Genomic DNA, 18,059 nt, shown 5'->3' on the forward strand with positions numbered 1-18,059 from the left:
CTCTCCTCGACTGGTGTCTTCTGGGATCACGAATTGCTTGCACTGGGGTCCTCGTCTCCTCTCCTGCTTGAGGGGAACCCAAACTAAAACAATGGTCTTCAAATCGGCCAAAACCTCAATTTCTTCCTCTTCTAACAGAAGCTAAGAGAAATTAGGCATTTTTAAACAGATCTGGTGAATTGGTGGAAGCAATGAAAATATAGATTTCAGCCAAATTTTTTTTGAGAGAGAGAGAGAGAGAGTGTGTGTGTGTGTGTGTGTGTGTGTGAAGAGGAGAGGGGCAGAAGGAAAGAGAGAGAGAATCCCAAGCACGTTCCAAGCTCAGCGCAGAGCCCGTAGTGGGGCTCAATCCCACGACCCTGGGATCATGGCCTGAGCCAAAATGAAGAGTCGGACGCTCAGCCAACTGAGCCACCCAGACACCCCAGATTTCAGCCAAATTTTAAAAAGAACCTAAAAAGACTTTGTCAAAGTCTGAGCTGTCTTAGCTTGTGACAAGGTCAGCAGTGAGTTCAGAACTGTAGTCAGAACAGTCTGGGTGACTTGGGTGGGTGGTTGGGGGCGGGTGTTGTTTTAAAGGGTCTCAGACAGCTCTGAAAAATTCTATGGTTCTAGATGGCTAGTGGATTTTTTTCTTTTACCTTAAACTCAAAATTTTAAAGCCCCAGGGGGCATCATTACCTAAGGACGGGGGTGGATATGACTGAACACAGTGTTATGAAACACAGATGTGAAAGTCCCTCTCTACCTGCCCCCCAGACTCTCCTGGGGAAATTCACTGCCCCATTCTAGAATTCACTTTCCCCATTTTGGCCAAATCTGGCTAATATATAGATTCCTGGATACCCCTCCCAAAAAGCCTGATCCAGGAGGTACAAAGCAGGAACAGGGAATATAGTTGTGTGTGTGTGTGTGTGTGTGTGTGTGTGTGTGTGTGTTCAGGCTCCAGGCAATTGTGATGTTCTGTCTGGTTTGGAGCTCTCTAACCCTGAAGAGGTAGCTTGAAGTGCCCCCAAGCAGCTCTGACCCTGTGTGTCAGGTGATGTGTGGCGCTGAGAAGACAGGACGGGCACACGCCCGAGCATTGTTCTTCAGCATTCATTATCATGGCTGGGCTGCTCTGTGCTCCTGTCCTGAGACTGTCTGTACTTCACCAAGAGATAAGCAGTGTTTAGGAAGCAAAGAAAGCTAGGGTCAAGAGCTAGAGATCAGTCCAGAACAACATCAATTGTGTTCTAAGGTGATTTAAGTCAGTTCTCAAGACTTATTATTTCATTCCCTCTGCTTTTGCTTTTCAAACAGGAAAGCATTGATTCAGAAAAAGCAGGGGATGGGAGGGGCAGGCAGAAACTCCCAGTGGGGTGCTGGCTCCTCCCCTTCCCTCAGAGGACTTTCCCTTTCTTTCCAGTCTTCTTCCTTGGGTAACAGGTTGTTCTTACCTGACAGGGTCAAAAGAGCTGTTTTTGCCTCAACCACAAAATTCTCTGGATTCTCTTCAGGGACGACTCAACCCTATAAAAGGGAGTCCAGTGGAGTGAGGAGGAACTTGGGAGGACACTGTGAAGGGCCCCGCTTGTGGCACCATGAAGAGCCTTCCTGTTGGCTTTCTTGTTCTCCTGATCTTCATCCTGAGTGTCCACCTCGGAGTTGCCACACGTATGGGGCTGTCCCACTCCCTTCTCAGGCAGGCTGGGAGGAGAAGCAAAGGGCCACCTCCAGGCTCCTTCCTTTCCCTGTTTTTTAGGTGGCAGCAATGTGGCCAAGTTCTGCTGCTTCCAATATAGCCACAAGATCCTTCCTTGGAAGTGGGTGCATTCCTATAAATTCACCAGGAACAGCTGCTCCCAGCGGGCTGTGATGTGAGTATTTCTTGTCTGGGCTTTCAGGGTTCCTACTGGCCATGTGATTGCATGGGTGCTGGGCGCACCCCCACAGTGCCAGGATGAGCTCAGGATGGGAGCCTGGTAACTTAGGTCATCATCATCACCCTGCCTCTGCCACTAACAAGTGTGACCCTTAGCCTTGGTTTCCTAACTTTCAAACCATGTGCCAGGCAATGTGCTAAGTGCTGGGTATAAAAGAGAGAATAGGGGCGCCTGGGTGGCTCAGTTGGTTAAGCGTCTGACTCTTGGTTTCGGCTCAGGTCATGATCTCACGGTTTATGAGTTGGAGCCTTACATCGGGTTCTGTGCTGACAGTGTGGAGCCTGCTTGGGATTCATTCCCTCTCTCTCTCTCTCTCTCTCTCTCCCCCCCCCCCCGCCCCTTCCCTGCTCACTCTCTCTGTCTCTGTCACTCTCTCCAAAATAAATAAATACAATTAATAAAAAATAATTTTTTAAAAAAGAGGGGGGCACCTGGGTGGCTCAGTCAATTGTGTCCAACTTTGGCTCAGGTCATGATCTCATGGTTTGTGAGTTTGAGCCCCACATTGAGCTCTGTGCTGATAGCTCAGAGCCTGGAGCCTGCTTCAGATTCTGTGTCTCCCTCTCTCTGCCCCTCCCCCACTCATGCTCTGTCTCTCTCTCTCTCTCTCTCTCTCTCTCTCTCTCTGTCTCTGTCTCTCTCAAAACTAAATAAAAACTAGAAAGAAAAAAAGAAAAAAAAAAAAAGGTGGTTCTAAGCTCCAGCATAAGTGCCCCCGTGAACCTGGCAGAAACTCCATAACCTTCTATGACTTTGTCTGTGAGGTCACACACCATCACTTCTGCCACAATCTGCCACCAGTCAACCAGTCCCTAAGGCTGGCCTATATTTCTTTCAATGGGAGTGATGTCAGAGACATTCCCAGCTATGCTTTCAAAATTTTTTTTTAATTTTTTTTTAACGTTTATTTATTTTTGAGACAGAGAGAGACAGAGCATGAACGGGGGAGGGGCAGAGAGAGGGAGGCATAGAATCGGAAGCAGGCTCTAGGCTCTGAGCCATTGGCCCAGAGCCCAACGCGGGGCTTGAACTCACGGAGTGTGAGATCGTGACCTGAGCTGAAGTCGGACGCTTAACCGACTGAGCCACCCAGGCGCTCCCCAGCTATGCTTTCAAACGTTCACAAAACTCTGCCTCTCCCTTATTCACCCCTCCCCACTTTGGGCTGTTTTTCTCTGCCTGTGCTGGGACCCGCCTGAGAGCCCCGTAAATACTACTGTACCCTGCAAGTTGTTCCAGGCTAAAGTGCCCCGGACCTAGGTTCTCATCACCCTCAGGAGTGGTCTCAGGGGACAGAAGGCTGGAGGACATTCAGGGATATCAACCATGACCCCCCACTCTCCATGAGTGCACAGCATCGTGAGAGTGCAGGAATCCCGTATAAGCGGACACTGCAAACAGCCCATGATGGGCTTTTATCGCCTGTTTTTGCTTAAAGATTTCACGTGCTATAATTCCACCAATTAAAAATAACGACAAAAAAAGAAGAATTAAGCAGCATGATGCATATGAGGTTCCTTTTGGGAGGTTGAGGCAAAGATTCTAAACTGGGTGGTAGTAATGTTTGCACCATCCGTGGATCTACTAAAAAGCAGTGAATTATAATTATAGGCTTTATTTTTAGTTTTTTTAATGTTTTATTTTATTTTTGAGAGAGAGAGAGAGAGAGCAAGGGAGACACAGAATCTGAAGCGGGCTCCAGGCTCTGCGCTGTCAGCACAGAGCCCGACGCAGGGCTCAAACTCACAAACCATGAGATCATGACCTGAGCTGAAGTCGGGAACTTAACCGACTGAGCCACGCGGGTGCTCTTAATTATGCACTTTAAAGAGTAAATTGCATGGTGCGTGAATTATGTCTCAATAAAGCTTTTCCATTAAAACAAAAGAATTAAGAGGCATGGTACAGGTTACATGCTTCGGACTAGAGCTGTTGGAAATGATTTCCTGGGGGAGGTGGGCCTGGAAGCATGGTCTCCAGTAGAAAACAGGGCCAAGGGGAAAGAAGGATCAGAAGACGGAACAGAAACTGTGTAACAGGTGCAGCAAGGCCAGAGAGTCCGTCAAGTGGCTGACCCTCCCTTTCCATCTCTTCAGGAGGCAAAAGTTCTCAGTACTGACTGTCAGTTTCTCTTTTCTGTAGATTCGTTACCAAAAAAGGCCATAAAGTCTGTGCACAGCCAAAGGAAAAATGGGTGCAAAGATACATTTCTTTACTCAGAGCACAGCAGCAAATGTGACCTGTTGAACCTTCAGCCTCAGGGTACCTGGACCCTGCTCTTGAGATTGCTATCCTTGGTGGAGCCTGGAGATTTTCTTCAGCAGGAGGCCCCATGGGCTGGAGGAGGAGGAGGAGGAGGAGGAGGAGGAGGAGGAGGAGGAGGAGGAGGAGGAGGAGGGGGAGAGGGGAGGAGGAGGAGGAAAGGTTTTAATAAAGATTTCTCCATTAAGATTTGATGTACTCCTAAATATCCTTATTCAGTAAAACCTGAATCTTCTCCAAAGAAAAGAAACTGAGTCAGTATTTTTTTTTTTAATTTTTTTTTTAACGTTTATTTATTTTTGAGACAGAGAGAGACAGAGCGTGAACAGGGGAGGGGCAGAGAGAGAGACAGAGAATCCGAAACAGGCTCCAGGCTCTGAGCTGTCAGCACAGAGCCCGACTCGGGGCTTGAACTCACGGACCGTGAGATCATGACCTGAGCCGAAGTCGGACGCTCAACCGACCGAGCCACCCAGGCGCCCCCTGAGTCAGTATTTTTGACTGATTGCCTGGCTTGTCCCCCCATTCCCTGCACTGACACTGGTATGGAATTCTTCCTCATGTTTCTGTGCAACAAAACAAAACAAAACAAAGCAACAAGGGGAAGTTTAATGTGTTTGGACATGCCAATTAAATGTTTTCACGTTAGAGAGGTAAGTTTATGTTGTTTGGAAAATTAAGTTCTGTGCAACCCCTCTGTGGTTTCAGCTCAGGTCATGATCCCAGGGTCATATGATTGAGACCTATGTCAGGGGCTCAGTGTAGAGGCTGCTTAAGATTTTAAGATTCTCTCTCTCTCTCTCTGGACACCTGGGTGGCTCAGTCAGTTGCACATCAAACTTTGGTTCAGGTAATGATTTTGTGGTTCGAGCGTTCAAGCCCTGCATCAGGCTCTCCGCTTTTAGCAAAGAGCCCACTTCGGATCTTCTGTCCCCCTGCCCCCTCTCTGCCCCTCCCTCGCTCGCACTCTCTCTCTCTCTCAAAAGTAAAATAAAACATTAAAAAAAAAAAAAGATTCTCTCTCCCTCTGCCCCCCTCTCCTGCTGGCATGCACTCTGTCTCTCAAAATAAAAATTAAAAAAAATTAAGCAACAAAGTTTATGGAGCATCAATTGAGTTGATTCTGAAATAGCAGAGAAATTGCAAACTAGGGGGAACCATGGGCAAGTCTGGAGAACAAAGGAAGAGCTCAACCTTCTACAGAGGAAAGGAGGAAGTTTCCAGGGATTGTTTGGCACAAAAGCTCGTTGGAGGAAAAGGAGAGCTAGAACTGGGCTGCTAGCTTCTTATTGGCTGAAGCTTCTCATTGGCTGCAGCTTCTCATTGGCTGCAGGTGAGGGCAGCGTGCAGTTGCTGGGCAGATTGGAAATCTCCCTTCTTCCTGCTGCTCTGTGTGAGTGGTGGTGCCTCAGTCCTCTCCCTTTGTGGCTCCCCACTCTTTTTTTTTTTTTATAAGTAGGCTCCACGCCCAACATGGGGTTTGCACTCATGACCCTGAGTTGAAGAGTCACATGCTATACCGACCAAGACAGCCAGATGTCCCAGCTCCATTTTTGAATGAGATTTTCTTTATTCATTTTCACATTCCCTGCCCGCCCCCCTTTTGATCAAGATCTTTCCTCGAAATCATCACTGTTCCAGAGTCAGGCTTTCCATATCTAGTGGTTTTGTCCCGCACCTTTCCTGATCATCATGTTGCATGTCAAAGGGAAAAGTGCAGAGCAAATGGAGGCCATTGAAGACCACGTTTGAGTAACAAGGTAAGAGAAATAACTCTTGGATGTTCGTCATTTAAAGTCCGTATCTTATCAAGGTTGTAATCACTAGAGGTCATCTTGAAACTTTGAGCCAGCATCACCCATGGGGTCCATCATTTCTACAAAGGGTTTGATGGGCCACAGGTACAAGGCTAAAAAAATGACTGTACAAAACAAACGAGGGGCAGCATAATAAACCCAATGGTCCTAGATCGGGAACTGAAACCTGAAGGTAACCAGCTAAAGAGATCAAAAGACCAGGGGTCAGTTAGGCCAGGTTTCCTCCTAGCCCAAAATGAAAAACTGTTCTAAGTTCCAGAGATTATCCCCTTCAGCAATGACCTGGGAGATACCGATGATGGTGTTATCTTTCCAGGCTAATACCAGAGTTAAGGAATGAATGGGAAGAAGAAAGAGTTTCAGGTTCAAATGATCTTGGGTGGAAGCAGTCTACATCCATATCAGCTGCTTCTCCTTCTAGTCCTTTGATGCAGAGGGTCTCCAGTGTTCATATAAGACCAGCTGTCAGGGGGCACCTGGATGGCTCAGTCGGTTAAGCGTTCGACTCTTGATTTCAGTTCAGGTCATAATCTCTCGGTTTGTGAGTTCGAGCCCTGCAAAGGGGTCTGCACTGAGGCATCTGCTTGGGATTCTCTCTTTCCCCTCTCTCTTTGCCTCTACCCTTACCCTGCTCCCTCTCTCTCCTCTCCAAGTAAATTAATAAACTTAAGGGGAAAAAAAGACCAGCTGTCAGGTGGAGGGCTTCTTTAGCTGAAAGATCTGTCCCCAAGCTTCAGGTCCCTGGGGTCTGGCTACCATCTAAGCAGTGAGGAGGACCTGGCATAGTCTTTTTCAAGGAGACTCAAGGGCAGTCTTTGTTCCTAGTGATTCCACATCAGAAGGGTGGGATAAAATTGGAAATGTTATTTGAGAGAGTCATAGCCAGATATATATTTTTTTAATTTATTTTTTTTTTAATTTACATCCATGTTAGCTAGCATCTAGTGTAACAATGATTTCAGGAGTAGATTCCTTAGTGCCCCTTCCCCATTTAGCCCATCCCCCCTCCCACAACCCCTCCAGTAACCCTCTGTTTGTTCTCCATATTAATGAGTCTCTTCTGTTTTGTCCCCCTCCCTGTTTTTATATTATTTTTATTTCCCTTCCCTTATGTTCATCTGTTTTGTCTCTTAAAGTCCTCATATGAGTGAAGTCATATGATCTTTGTCTTTCTCTGACTGACTGATTTCACTTAGCATAATACCGTCCAGTTCCATCCACGTAGTTGCAAATGGCAAGATTTCATTCTTTTTGATTGCCGAGTAATACTCCATTGTGTATATAGACCACATCTTCTTTCTCCATTCATCCATCGATGGACATTTGGGTTCTTCCCATACTTTGGCTATTGTTGATAGTGCTGCTATAAACATGGGGGTGCATGTCCCCCTTCGAAACAGCGTATCTGTATCCCTTGGATAAATACCTAGTAGTGCAATTGCTGGGTCATAGGGTAGTTCTATTTTTAATTTTTTGAGGAAACTTCATACTGTTTTCCAGAGAGGCTGCACCAGTTTGCATTCCCACCAGCAATGCAAACGAGATCCTCTTTCTCCGCATCCTCGCCAACATGTGTTGTTGCCTGAGTTGTTCATGTTAACCATTCTGACAAGTATGAGGTGGTATCTCGTTGTGGTTTTGATTTGTATTTCCCTGATGATGAGTGATGTGGAGCATTTTTTCATGTGTCGATTGGCCATCTGGATGTCTTCTTTGGAGAAGTGTCTACTCATGTCTTTTGCCCATTTCTTCACTGGATTATTTGGTTTTTGGATGTTGAGTTTGATAAGTTCTCTATAGATTTTGGATACTAACCCTTTATGTGCTATGTCATTTGCAAATATCTTCTCCCATTCTGTCGGTTGCCTTTTAGTTTTGCTAATGGTTTCCTTTGCTGTGCAGAAGCTTTTTATTTTGATGAGGTCCCAATAGTTCATTTTTGCTTTTGTTTCCCTTGCCTCTGGGGACGTGGTGAGTAAGAAGTTGCTGTGGCCAAGGTCAAACAGGTTTTTGCCTGCATTCTCCTCAAGGAGTTTGATGGCTTCCTGTCTTACATTGACATCTTTCATCCATTTTGAGTTTTTGTGTGTGGTGTATGAAAGTGGTCCAGGTTCATTCTTCTGTATGTCGCTGTCCAGTTTTCCCAGCACCACTTGCTGAAGAGGCTGTCTTTCTTCCATTGGATATTCTTTCCTGCTTTGTCAAGGACTAGTTGGCCATACGTTTGTGGGTCCATTTCTGGGTTCTCTATTCTGTTCCATTGATCTGAGTGTCTGTTTTTGTGCCAGAGAGAGAATCATTTTTTAAAAAAATTTTTTCTTTTTTTAATGTTTATTTATTTTTGAGAGAGAGAGAGAATGAATGGGGGAGGGACAGAGGGAGAGGGGACACAGAATCCGAAGCAGGCTCCAGGCTCTGAGCTGTTGGCACAGAGCTCAACACAGGGCTCAAACCCATGAACAATGAGATCATGACGTGAGCGTAAGTCAGATGCTTAACTGACTGAGCCACCCAGGCACCCTGAGAGAGAGAGAGAGAGAGAGAGAGAGAGAGAGAGAGAGAGATCTTAATCAGGCTCCAGACTCAGAGCAGAGCCCAACGCGGGGCTTAATCCCACAACCCTGGACTATTGACCTGAGCTGAAATCAAGAGTCGGACACTTACCCGACTGAGTCACCCAAGCACCCCAATATCTCCATTTTTATAAGGAGTAGAACAGATCCTTTGAGATGTCCCAGAGACCCTCTGGAAAAACTCAAAGTTAACTCAAGGTCGAAAAGACTATATTTAGAATTTGATTTGGGGAAATTTGTCAAAATATCAAAAGGTTTTAGGGGCGCCTGGGTGGCTCGGTCGGTTGAGTGTCCAACTTCGGCTCAGGTCATGATCTCACGGTCCGTGGGTTCGAGCCCCGCGTCGGGCTCTGTGCTGACAGCTCAGAGCCTGGAGCCTGTTTCGGATTCTGTGTCTCCCTCTCTCTCTGCTCCTCACCTGTTCATGCTCTGTCTCTCTCTGTCTCAAAAATAAAAAAAATAAATAAAAATAAAATTAAAAAGGTTTTAAAACACAAGGTCAATAGAATCATAGGTCACTATAAAACAACACTTAGTTATCCATTTAACCATGGTGACAATAGATGTTAAAAGCAAATTTAGAAAGTCACATAGTGCTGAGCAAAAACTTAGATCTTTTAATACCTAGAACACTCAGTTTACTTAAGTAATCAAGAACTAGATAAAGACAGCAAACAGGACATTATTTTGATGAACCCCCCCCCCCCTTTTTCTTTTGAGGCAGGTTACTTCAAAAGGTAAAGAAAAGCTCTTTACAATATCTTATCAAAAGCAGACCAATAATCTGAGAAAACTTTGTCCTTTCAGAAGATTAAAAAAAAATTAAGGTTTACTTTTATATATGTACACTATTGATATTCAAGCTTATTTTTAAAACCCTTATTACAAAGTTATTTAACCTTATCTAGCTGGATCATAATGAAAGTCTTTTCCTGAGATTCCTTTTCCACAAATCTTCTACAACTTGCTATGTTTATTTTAGTTTGTCTCTTTTCTCTTTCCCTGAGAAATTGCCACCTCTACTTTAAGACAAAATCACTTTTATTTCCCTCAACACAAATGCATCTCCATACCTCATACCTTTTATAACAACAGCAAAAATGCTTACTTTCCTGGCCTACTGAATTCTTTCCCTTATTATTTCTAGGTAATTAATTAGAATTAGAAATAGAATTATTAGAGTTAGAATTATTAACTCTTAGAATTAGGGTTAATTAGAATTCCTAACCCTTAGGAACCTGAATTTCTAGTGAACAATTAAATAAATAATTGTGAACTATCTGTTACATCAGCATATTTTAGGTTGGCACTTTTACAAATACATTTCATAACATCTAGAACACATACTTCCTCATACTATAAGTTTTCAATCTGGCATGAAACATATTTACTGATAGATCCAAATATCTTGAGTTTCTCTATAATGATAAGCAAGAAGTAGATAAAGTTATGTGCAGTAATTAATGTTTTATCATTCTATACTATTTGGAAATGATATGGATATTCAATGAATTTAACTCAACTCATCATTTCATTCAATGTACCAAAACTTTAAGATTTCAAGTTACTAAATCGGTTTGGAAAAACTATTTTAAAAGTTTACCCCAAAACATTTTACCCTACGCATGTCTTTTTGTTTTTAATTATTGAAGTATAATTGACATACAGTGATCTATCAGTTTCAGGTATATTACTCATTGCCACAATATGTGTAACTACTATCTGTCACCATACAACATTATGACAATATTATTGACTATATTCCCTATGCTGCACTTTTCATCCACGTGACTTATTTGCTTTACAACTGGAAGTTTGTACCTCTTAATCCCCTTCACCTATTTCTCCCATTTCCTTACTCCCTCCCATCTGGAAACCACCAGTTTGTTCTCTGTATTTATGAGTCTGTTTCTGGTTTTGTTGGTTGATTGGCTGGTTTTGTCTTTTAGATTCCACATGTAAGTGAAGTCATATATTTGTCCTTCTCTGTCTGACTTCTTTCACTTAGCATTATACCCTCCAGTTCCATCCACGTTGTTGCAAATGGCAAAATTTCGTTCTTTTTTATGGCTCAGTAATATTCCATTGTGTATATATACCACATCTTTATCCATTCATTTAGCAATGAACATTTAAATTGTTTCTGTATCTTGGCTATTGTAGATAATGTTGCAATAAATACAGGGATGCATACATCTTTTCAAACTTAGTTTTCCTTGGGTAGGTATCCAGAAGTGGAATTCCTGGATCATATGGTACTACTATTTTTAGTTTCTGGAGGAACCTCCATACTGATTTTTATAGTGCCTGCACCAATTTATATTCCACCAACAGTGCCCGAGGGTTCCCTTTTCTCCACACCCCTCATCAACATTTGTTATTTCCTGTCTTTTTTATCCTAAGCATTCAGACTGGTGTAAGGTGATATCTCATTGTGGTTTTGATTTGCATTTCCCTCATGATTAGTGATGTTTAGCATCTTTTCACATGTCTGTTGGTCATCTGCATGTCTTGTTTAGAAAAATGCCTGTTTTAAAAATGTCCTCTGCCCATTTTTTTATTAAAAAAAATTTTTTTTTAACATTTATTTATTTTTGAGACAGAGAGCGACAGAGCATGAATGGGGGGAGGGTCAGAGAGAGAGGGAGACACAGAATCAGAAGCAGGCTCCAGGCTCCGAGCTGTCAGCACAGAGCCCGACGCGGGGCTCGAACTCGTGAACCACGAGATCATGACCTGAGCCAAAGTCGGACACTTAACCGACTGAGCCACCCAGGCACCCCTCTCTGCCCATTTTTAAATCAGATTGTTTGTATTTTGTGTTGAGTTGTAGTTCTTTTTTTTTTTTTTTTTAAGTAGGTTCCATACGCAAGAGATCAAGAGTTGCATGCTCTAACATGCTCTAACTACTGAGCCAACCAGGTGCCCTAAGTTGTGTAAGTTCTTTATATATTTTGGATATTAACCCCTTATAGGATATATCATTTGCAAATATCTTCTCCCATTCATTAGGTTGCTTTCTCATTTTGTTGATGGTTTCTGTTTTTATGCAAAAGCTTTTAGTTTGATATGGTCCTGATTATTTACTTTTGCTTTTGTTGCCTTTGCTTTGATGTCAAATCCAAAAACTCATCTCCAAGACTGATGTCAAGGAACTTACAACTTATGTTTTCTTCTAGGAGTGTCATGCTTTCAGGTCTTATGTTTAAGTCTTTAATTCATTGAGTTTATTTTTGCATATGATGGAAAACAATGGCCCAATTTCATTCTTTGGCATGTGTCTGTCCAGTTTTCCCAACATCATTATTTATTGAAGAGACTGTCCTTTCTCGATTGTATATTCTTGACTCCTTTGTCATAAATTAATTGCCCATATATGTGTGGCTTTATTTCTTGGCTCTCTATTCTGGTTCACTGATCTGTGTGTATATTTTTATGTCAATATCATACTATTTTGGTTACTATGAGTTTGTAATGTAGTTGAAATCAGGGAGCGTGGTGCCTCCAGCTTTGTTCTTTCTTAAGACTGCATTGGCTATTCAGAGTCTTTCATGATTCCATACAAATTTTAGGATTGTTTGTTCTATTTCTGTGAAAAGTGCCATTGGAATTTTGATAGGGATTGCTCTGAACTGTAGATTGCTTTGGGTAGTATGGACATTTTAACAATATTAATTCTGTCAATCCATGAGCATGGAATATCTTCCTATTTATTTATGCCTTCTTCAGTTTTCTTTCATTAACGTCTTATAGTTTTCAAGGTAAAGGTCTTTCACCTCCTTGGTTAAATTTATTTCCAGGTATTTTATTCTTTCAGGTGAAACTGTAAATGGGACTGTTTTCTAATTTCTCTTTCTGAGAATTCATTGTTAGTGGATAGAAATGCAACCGATTTTTGTATTGATTTTGTGTTGATTTTGTATTGATTTTTTATCCTGCAGCTTTACTCAATTCATTTATTAGTTCTAACAGGTTTTTTTGGTATGGTCTTTAGGGTTATCTACATATAATATCACACCATTTGCAAATAGTGACAGTTTTATGTCCTCCTTTTCAATTTGGAAGTCTTTTCTTTCTTTTCCTCTTTTTTTAACTTTTAAAAAATGTTTATTTTTGAGAGAGAGAGAGAGAGAGACAGAGCACAGCAGGGGAGAGGCAGAGAGAGAGGGAGACACAGAATCCAAAGCAGGCTCTGAGCTGTCAGCACAGAGCCCTCCAGGGGCTCGAACCCACGAACTGTGAGATCGTGACCTGAGCCGAAGTCAGACGCTTAATGACTGAGCTACCCAGGCACCCCTTTTATTTCGTTTCCAGCTAGGATTTCCAATACTGTGTTGAATAAAAGTGCAAGAGTGGGCATCCTTGTCTTGTCTCCTGTCTTAGAGGAAAAGCTTTCAGTTTTCACCACTGAATATGATGTTAGCTGTCGGCTTGTCACATATGGCCTTTATTACATTGAAATAGAGTCCCCCCCCCCACCTTTTTTTTTTTTCAAACAGAGTAAGAGAGCAAACAGGGGAGAGGGGCAGAGGGAGAGATAGAGACTTAAGCAGGCTCCACACTCAGCGTGGAGCCTGACACAGGGGTTGATCCCACGACTATGAGATCATGACCTTAGGTGAAATGAAGAGTCGGACGCTGAACCAACTCATAGAATTGAGCCACCCAGGAGCCCTTGGTACATTCCCTTTACACCCACTTTGTTGAGAGTTTTTATTTTCTAGTTTTTTTGTGGTCGGAGCTTAGATTATTGATTTGAGACTTCTCCTTTTTCCTGACGTAAGCATTGAATGCTGTCAATTTCCCTCTTGGCACGGCTTTGGCTGTGTCTCACATATTTTAATATGTTGCAATTTCATTTCCACTCAATTCAGTGTATTTATTTCCCTTGAGAGTTTCTATTTGGCCCATGGATTGTTTTAATTCTCTTATTTAGTTACCAAGTGTTTGTCCCAAGTGTCTTTTATCTGTTGTTGATTTGTAGTTTTATACCAGTGTGGTCAGAGAATACATTCTGTATGATTTCAATTCTTTTCTTTTTTTATTAAAATTTTTTTTTAATCTTTATTTATTTTTGACAGAGAGAGAGACAGAGTGCTAGTGGGAAAGGAACAGAGAGAGAGGGAGACACAGAATCTGAAACAGGCTCCAGACTCTGAGCTGTTAGCACAGAGCCTGACATGGGGCTTGAAACTCACAAACTGCAAGTTCATGACCTGAGCTGAAGTCAGAAGTTCAACCAGCTGAGCCACCCAGGTGGCCCTCAATTCTTTTCAATTTGAGGTTTGTTTTATGGCCCATAATATATAGTGTACTTTGGTATGTGCTCCTTGAGCACTTGAAGAGTGTGTACTTTGCTATTCTTAGGTGGAATGTTCTCTGAACATTAGTTAGGTCCTCTTGGTTGATGCTGTTGTTGCGTTCTTCCATTTCTTCACTGATTGTCTGTAGCAGTCGTTCTGCTACAGTGGTAGGGGAGCAGTGGTAGGGTCCGCTCCCTACGGAGAGGGGAAAAAGAAAAACCTGAAGGCAACCTGGCTATACGCATATGTGACACCATCCCTCACGACCTTGTAACATGAGACCACTTAATCAGACTGCACGTTTGTGTGTTACCATGTATGGGAGACAAAAACATAAAAAAAAAACTATATAAAAAAACCGTGCCACATGGTGTTCAGGGCTCAGTTCTTCTGGTACGAACCCAACTGAGTGGTGCCGGCAGGAACAAAGTTCCTGGAAAAAAAAAATGTCTTGGTGTCATAACTCTCTGGGCAAGAATCCTGCTACACTATCAGTTGTTGAAAGAGGGGTTTTGAGGTATAACTGTAGATATGTCTATTCCTCCTTTCACTTCTTTCAATTTTTGCTTTACATATTTTGCAGCTCTGTTGTCGGGTACATACACATTTAGGATTGCTATGTCTTCTTGGTGGATTGACCCCTTTATCTCTTTGTAATGTCTCTCCGTGTCCCTGGTAATTTTCTTTGCTCCAAAGTCCACTTTATCTGATATTAATTTAGCCACTCCTGCTTTCTTTTGATTAATATTTGCATGCTATGTCTTTCTTCCTCCTTCACCTTTTACCTACCTATATTGTTATATTTGAAGGGAGCTTCCTGTAGATAGACAGCATATAGTTAGGTCATTAAAAAAAGATCTGTCCTGCCAATCATTGTCTTTTAACTGGTATATTTAATCCATTTAATTAATAAGACAGGGATGCCTTATTGCTTTTGGATAGAAGTGAAAATCTTGGCTTCCTGTAATAAAAGAAGGGCTACAGGAAGTTCCTTAAACAGAAAGGAAATAAAAGAAGGAAGCTTGGAAATCTGTGGCCAATAGTAGAAGCAAAACAAAAACAAAAACAGAACCCCCAAAACAGCATTGTACTAGGCTTGGGCCAGATCGTCACATGAGGACAGAGATTGGGATATATGCATTCTTGAATTACTGCATAGCAATATGTACCCAGCTATTAAGGCCGTCTGGGAGGGGCGCCTGGGTGGCTCAGTCAGTTAAGCGTCTGACTTCAGTTCAGGTAATGATCTCACGGTTTGTGGGTTCGAGCCCCGTGTCTGGCTCTGTGCTGACAGCTCAGCTTCGGATCCTGGGGCCTGCTTCGGATTCCGTGTCTCCCTCTCACTCCGAAAAATCTCTCAAAAGATTAGTCACTCGCACTCTGTGTCTCTCTCTATAAAAAAAATACACATTAAAAAAAAAAGACTGTCTGGGAGATCCCCCCCCCACCCCGCCCCAGCCACAAGAGAGCACATAGGGAGGATGGCAGTGTGTAAGACACTGTCTGGGAATAATGGCTATTATGACTTGGCCTTAAGGTAGCACTTACTACTTGAAGTCTAATCTTCTTTATTTTTTTATTTTATTTTGAGGGAGAGTAAGCAGGATTGGGGCAGAGAGGGGGGTGTGGAGAGAGAATCCCAAGCAGGCTCCACACTGTCAGCACAGAGCCGGATGCGGGGCTTAAACCCATAAACTGTGTGATCATGACCCACGCTGAAATCAGGAGTCAGATGTTTAACTGACTGAGCCACCCAGGTGCCCCATGAAGTCAAATCTTCTTAACTTAGCATCCCAGGGTCTTCTGTGATGCTTTAGATTGAGTTTCCCTGGAAATAGGCCTTGAGATAAGAATTTTAGTGCACATAATACATTTTGGCGGTGATGCCAGGAGGCACCAGTAGGAAATAGGGAAGTGAGACAGGGAAGGGAAGGCAGCCAATAAGAGTGTGCTATCAGGCAAGTTACCACCGTAGGCAGCTGAGCTCAATCCTGTAGGGACCTCTGGGAAATGGCGGTCAAACACACGTCTCAGAGTTATCTCAGCTCAAGGAGCAAGGGAGCAAGGGTATTTATACACCATCTCCAGTCAGTCATTGGCTGATGGTCAGGGGGAGGGGCTAGGGGACTGGTGCACTTTCCACCTGCTGTGTATGAGGGCAGAACAGCCACCGGAGAGGGCCCTCCAAGAGACGCAGATATTGGCAGGCTGGGGTACATGGTAAGGCCTGAGGGCATGAGTGGGGCACTGACAACATCTGTTTCCCTGGACCGGGCCCCAGCCTACTTTTCCAGCTTTTCACCTGCCACTCACCCAACCGAACACACTGGGACACTCTGCTTTCCTGAATCATAACGAGACAAGCCCTCGCTCGCTTCAGGCCTTCACGTGGTCATTCCCTTCCATCATTTCCTCCTCTGGAACATTCCTTCTTCGTTCCCAGTCTCTCCCTGACAAAATTCTGTTCGCCAAACTAGACCCAAATAGCAAAATGCCAAATGCCTCTTCCATTTGATGAGAATGTTAAGGTCATATTTTCCATGAGATCTCAGTGATTTCCTCCATGCTCCCAAACGGCAGAAGCCCCTTCTTGCCTCTGAAGGACTCCAGCATATTTTGTTCTCCAACTATGGTAGTACTTGTTTATAGCTGTAAGATAGTTGATAGTCTTAGCTCTCTACCTGCATGCAGGCTCCCAGAGGTCAAGGGGTAAGTCTAAATATGTTTGCACAAATGAAGGAATCCGCAATCATTTGTGGACTATGCCACCAAAGGCAAAATTTTACCAGACACCCTTTGCCCAGGCTCAACTCTGAGCCAGAGCCGTATATATAGAAGAGACGTACAAGCTAACAAGACCAAACCCACGTTGATGGGTCCTATCTGCAAGACCGACCTTTAACTGTAGTTCCATGAGTCTACCAGCAGATGGCAACAGTCTCCCACCATTTTTTAAAGACTACCTCTCCCTGACAGTTTGGCAGATTTACAAATTCATTCTAACTACCAGTCTTTACTGAGGATCCGCCTGAGATCCAAGGTCCTGTGCAAGCACCAGGAGGAGGGCAGGGGAAAGATGAGGAAAGGAAGACTTAGTTCAGTCTTCAGAGGGTACAGTTTAGGGGTTGGAGGTCCTGGAAGGGAGGAGGGGAGGAATGAAGCACACACAAAGCGATCAAGACCCCAGGAAGATAAGGGGTGTGTGTGAGTTTGACTGGAGACACCATCTACTTGGGCCTCAGTTTCTTCATTCCTAAAACGAGGAACTGGGAATAGATGTTCAGGGTTCCTTAGAACTCCTGAATCCTGTCAATGCATGAAAGCATGATCATGAGCAATCCAAAAGAGAGACCAGTGTGTGCAGATAAGGCTTCATGAGGGAGGTTGGAGGTGGGTCCAGAAAGATTGCCAGGGTTTCGTAAGGCTATTGTAGTAATAAACACCTTTGTCCGGAATGCACCTGGTTCTTCTTCTCATTGATTCTTTTCTTCTTTCCATCCACTGGACAACCATGCATGTCCACCTACTCTGTATAAAAGTGGCAAGGGCTTTGCCTAATCCCTAGGAGTTCACGGTCAAATGGAAAGCTGGCATGCCAACAATAATGGTAGTGCAGCTTGTACAGTCTGATGGAATAACAATTGTCGTATTTCTCAACCCTGTGAGGTCAGTAAGACAGAATGGTTCCCATTTTCAAGGAAACAGAAGTAGAGACGTGAAGCGGTGGGTCTGAGGTCATGCTTCCATGAGTGATGGAACGCAGGCTATACCCAGTCTCTTCACCCACACCCTGTGGTTCTGTCCACCTCCTCATGCTGCCTATTACAACATGACCCCCCAGGGAAGCTACAAAATTGAAAGTCTTGGACCTCAGACCAAAACGGCAGAAAAATGCTTTACTAATTAGGAAACAAACAAATCTCTTGGTGCCTCGTGGGCAGTCCTGAGCTACTTAGCTAGCATACAGTTCCCAAAGTGACTTCCGGAAGATGGTGTGCTTGCTCTGTCCCTTGGTTAATGGCTCCCAGGGGCCTCTCAGACTGGTCCCAGGCTGATGGAATCTCAGGAGACACTTGCCCCTCCCCACGGACTCACTGACATCAGTGTGTGATCATTCTGTAGTTCCATCTGGCCAAAAAAGGAGCATCCCCCTGTAGGTCCCCAGAGATGCATGTGGCT

At 43.6% G+C, this 18,059-nt stretch overlaps 1 protein-coding gene across 1 annotated transcript; it reads left to right on the plus strand.

Annotated features, from left to right (window-relative positions):
• Positions 1 to 1,434: 1,434 nt before the first annotated feature.
• On the plus strand, positions 1,435 to 4,216 carry CCL26 (C-C motif chemokine ligand 26). Its single transcript, XM_042922714.1, has 3 exons — positions 1,435 to 1,656; positions 1,745 to 1,859; positions 4,068 to 4,216. The coding sequence occupies exons 1-3, from the start codon at positions 1,584 to 1,586 to the stop codon at positions 4,162 to 4,164; spliced, it is 285 nt and encodes a 94-aa protein (XP_042778648.1). The 5' UTR covers positions 1,435 to 1,583; the 3' UTR covers positions 4,165 to 4,216.
• The last annotated feature ends 13,843 nt before the right edge of the window (positions 4,217 to 18,059 follow it).

This window comes from Panthera leo, chromosome E3 (genome assembly GCF_018350215.1).
Source record: "Panthera leo isolate Ple1 chromosome E3, P.leo_Ple1_pat1.1, whole genome shotgun sequence".
NCBI classification, from domain to species: domain Eukaryota; kingdom Metazoa; phylum Chordata; class Mammalia; order Carnivora; family Felidae; genus Panthera; species Panthera leo.

Bases quoted from the DNA above. Each gene is read 5' to 3' on its own strand.
- CCL26 (XM_042922714.1), top strand. From the start codon at position 1,584: ATGAAGAGCCTTCCTGTTGGCTTTCTTGTTCTCCTGATCTTCATCCTG. The intron at 1,657-1,744 runs GTATGGGGCTGT...CCTGTTTTTTAG, and splicing joins CCACCTCGGAGTTGCCACAC to GTGGCAGCAATGTGGCCAAG. The intron at 1,860-4,067 runs GTGAGTATTTCT...TCTTTTCTGTAG, and splicing joins TGCTCCCAGCGGGCTGTGAT to ATTCGTTACCAAAAAAGGCC.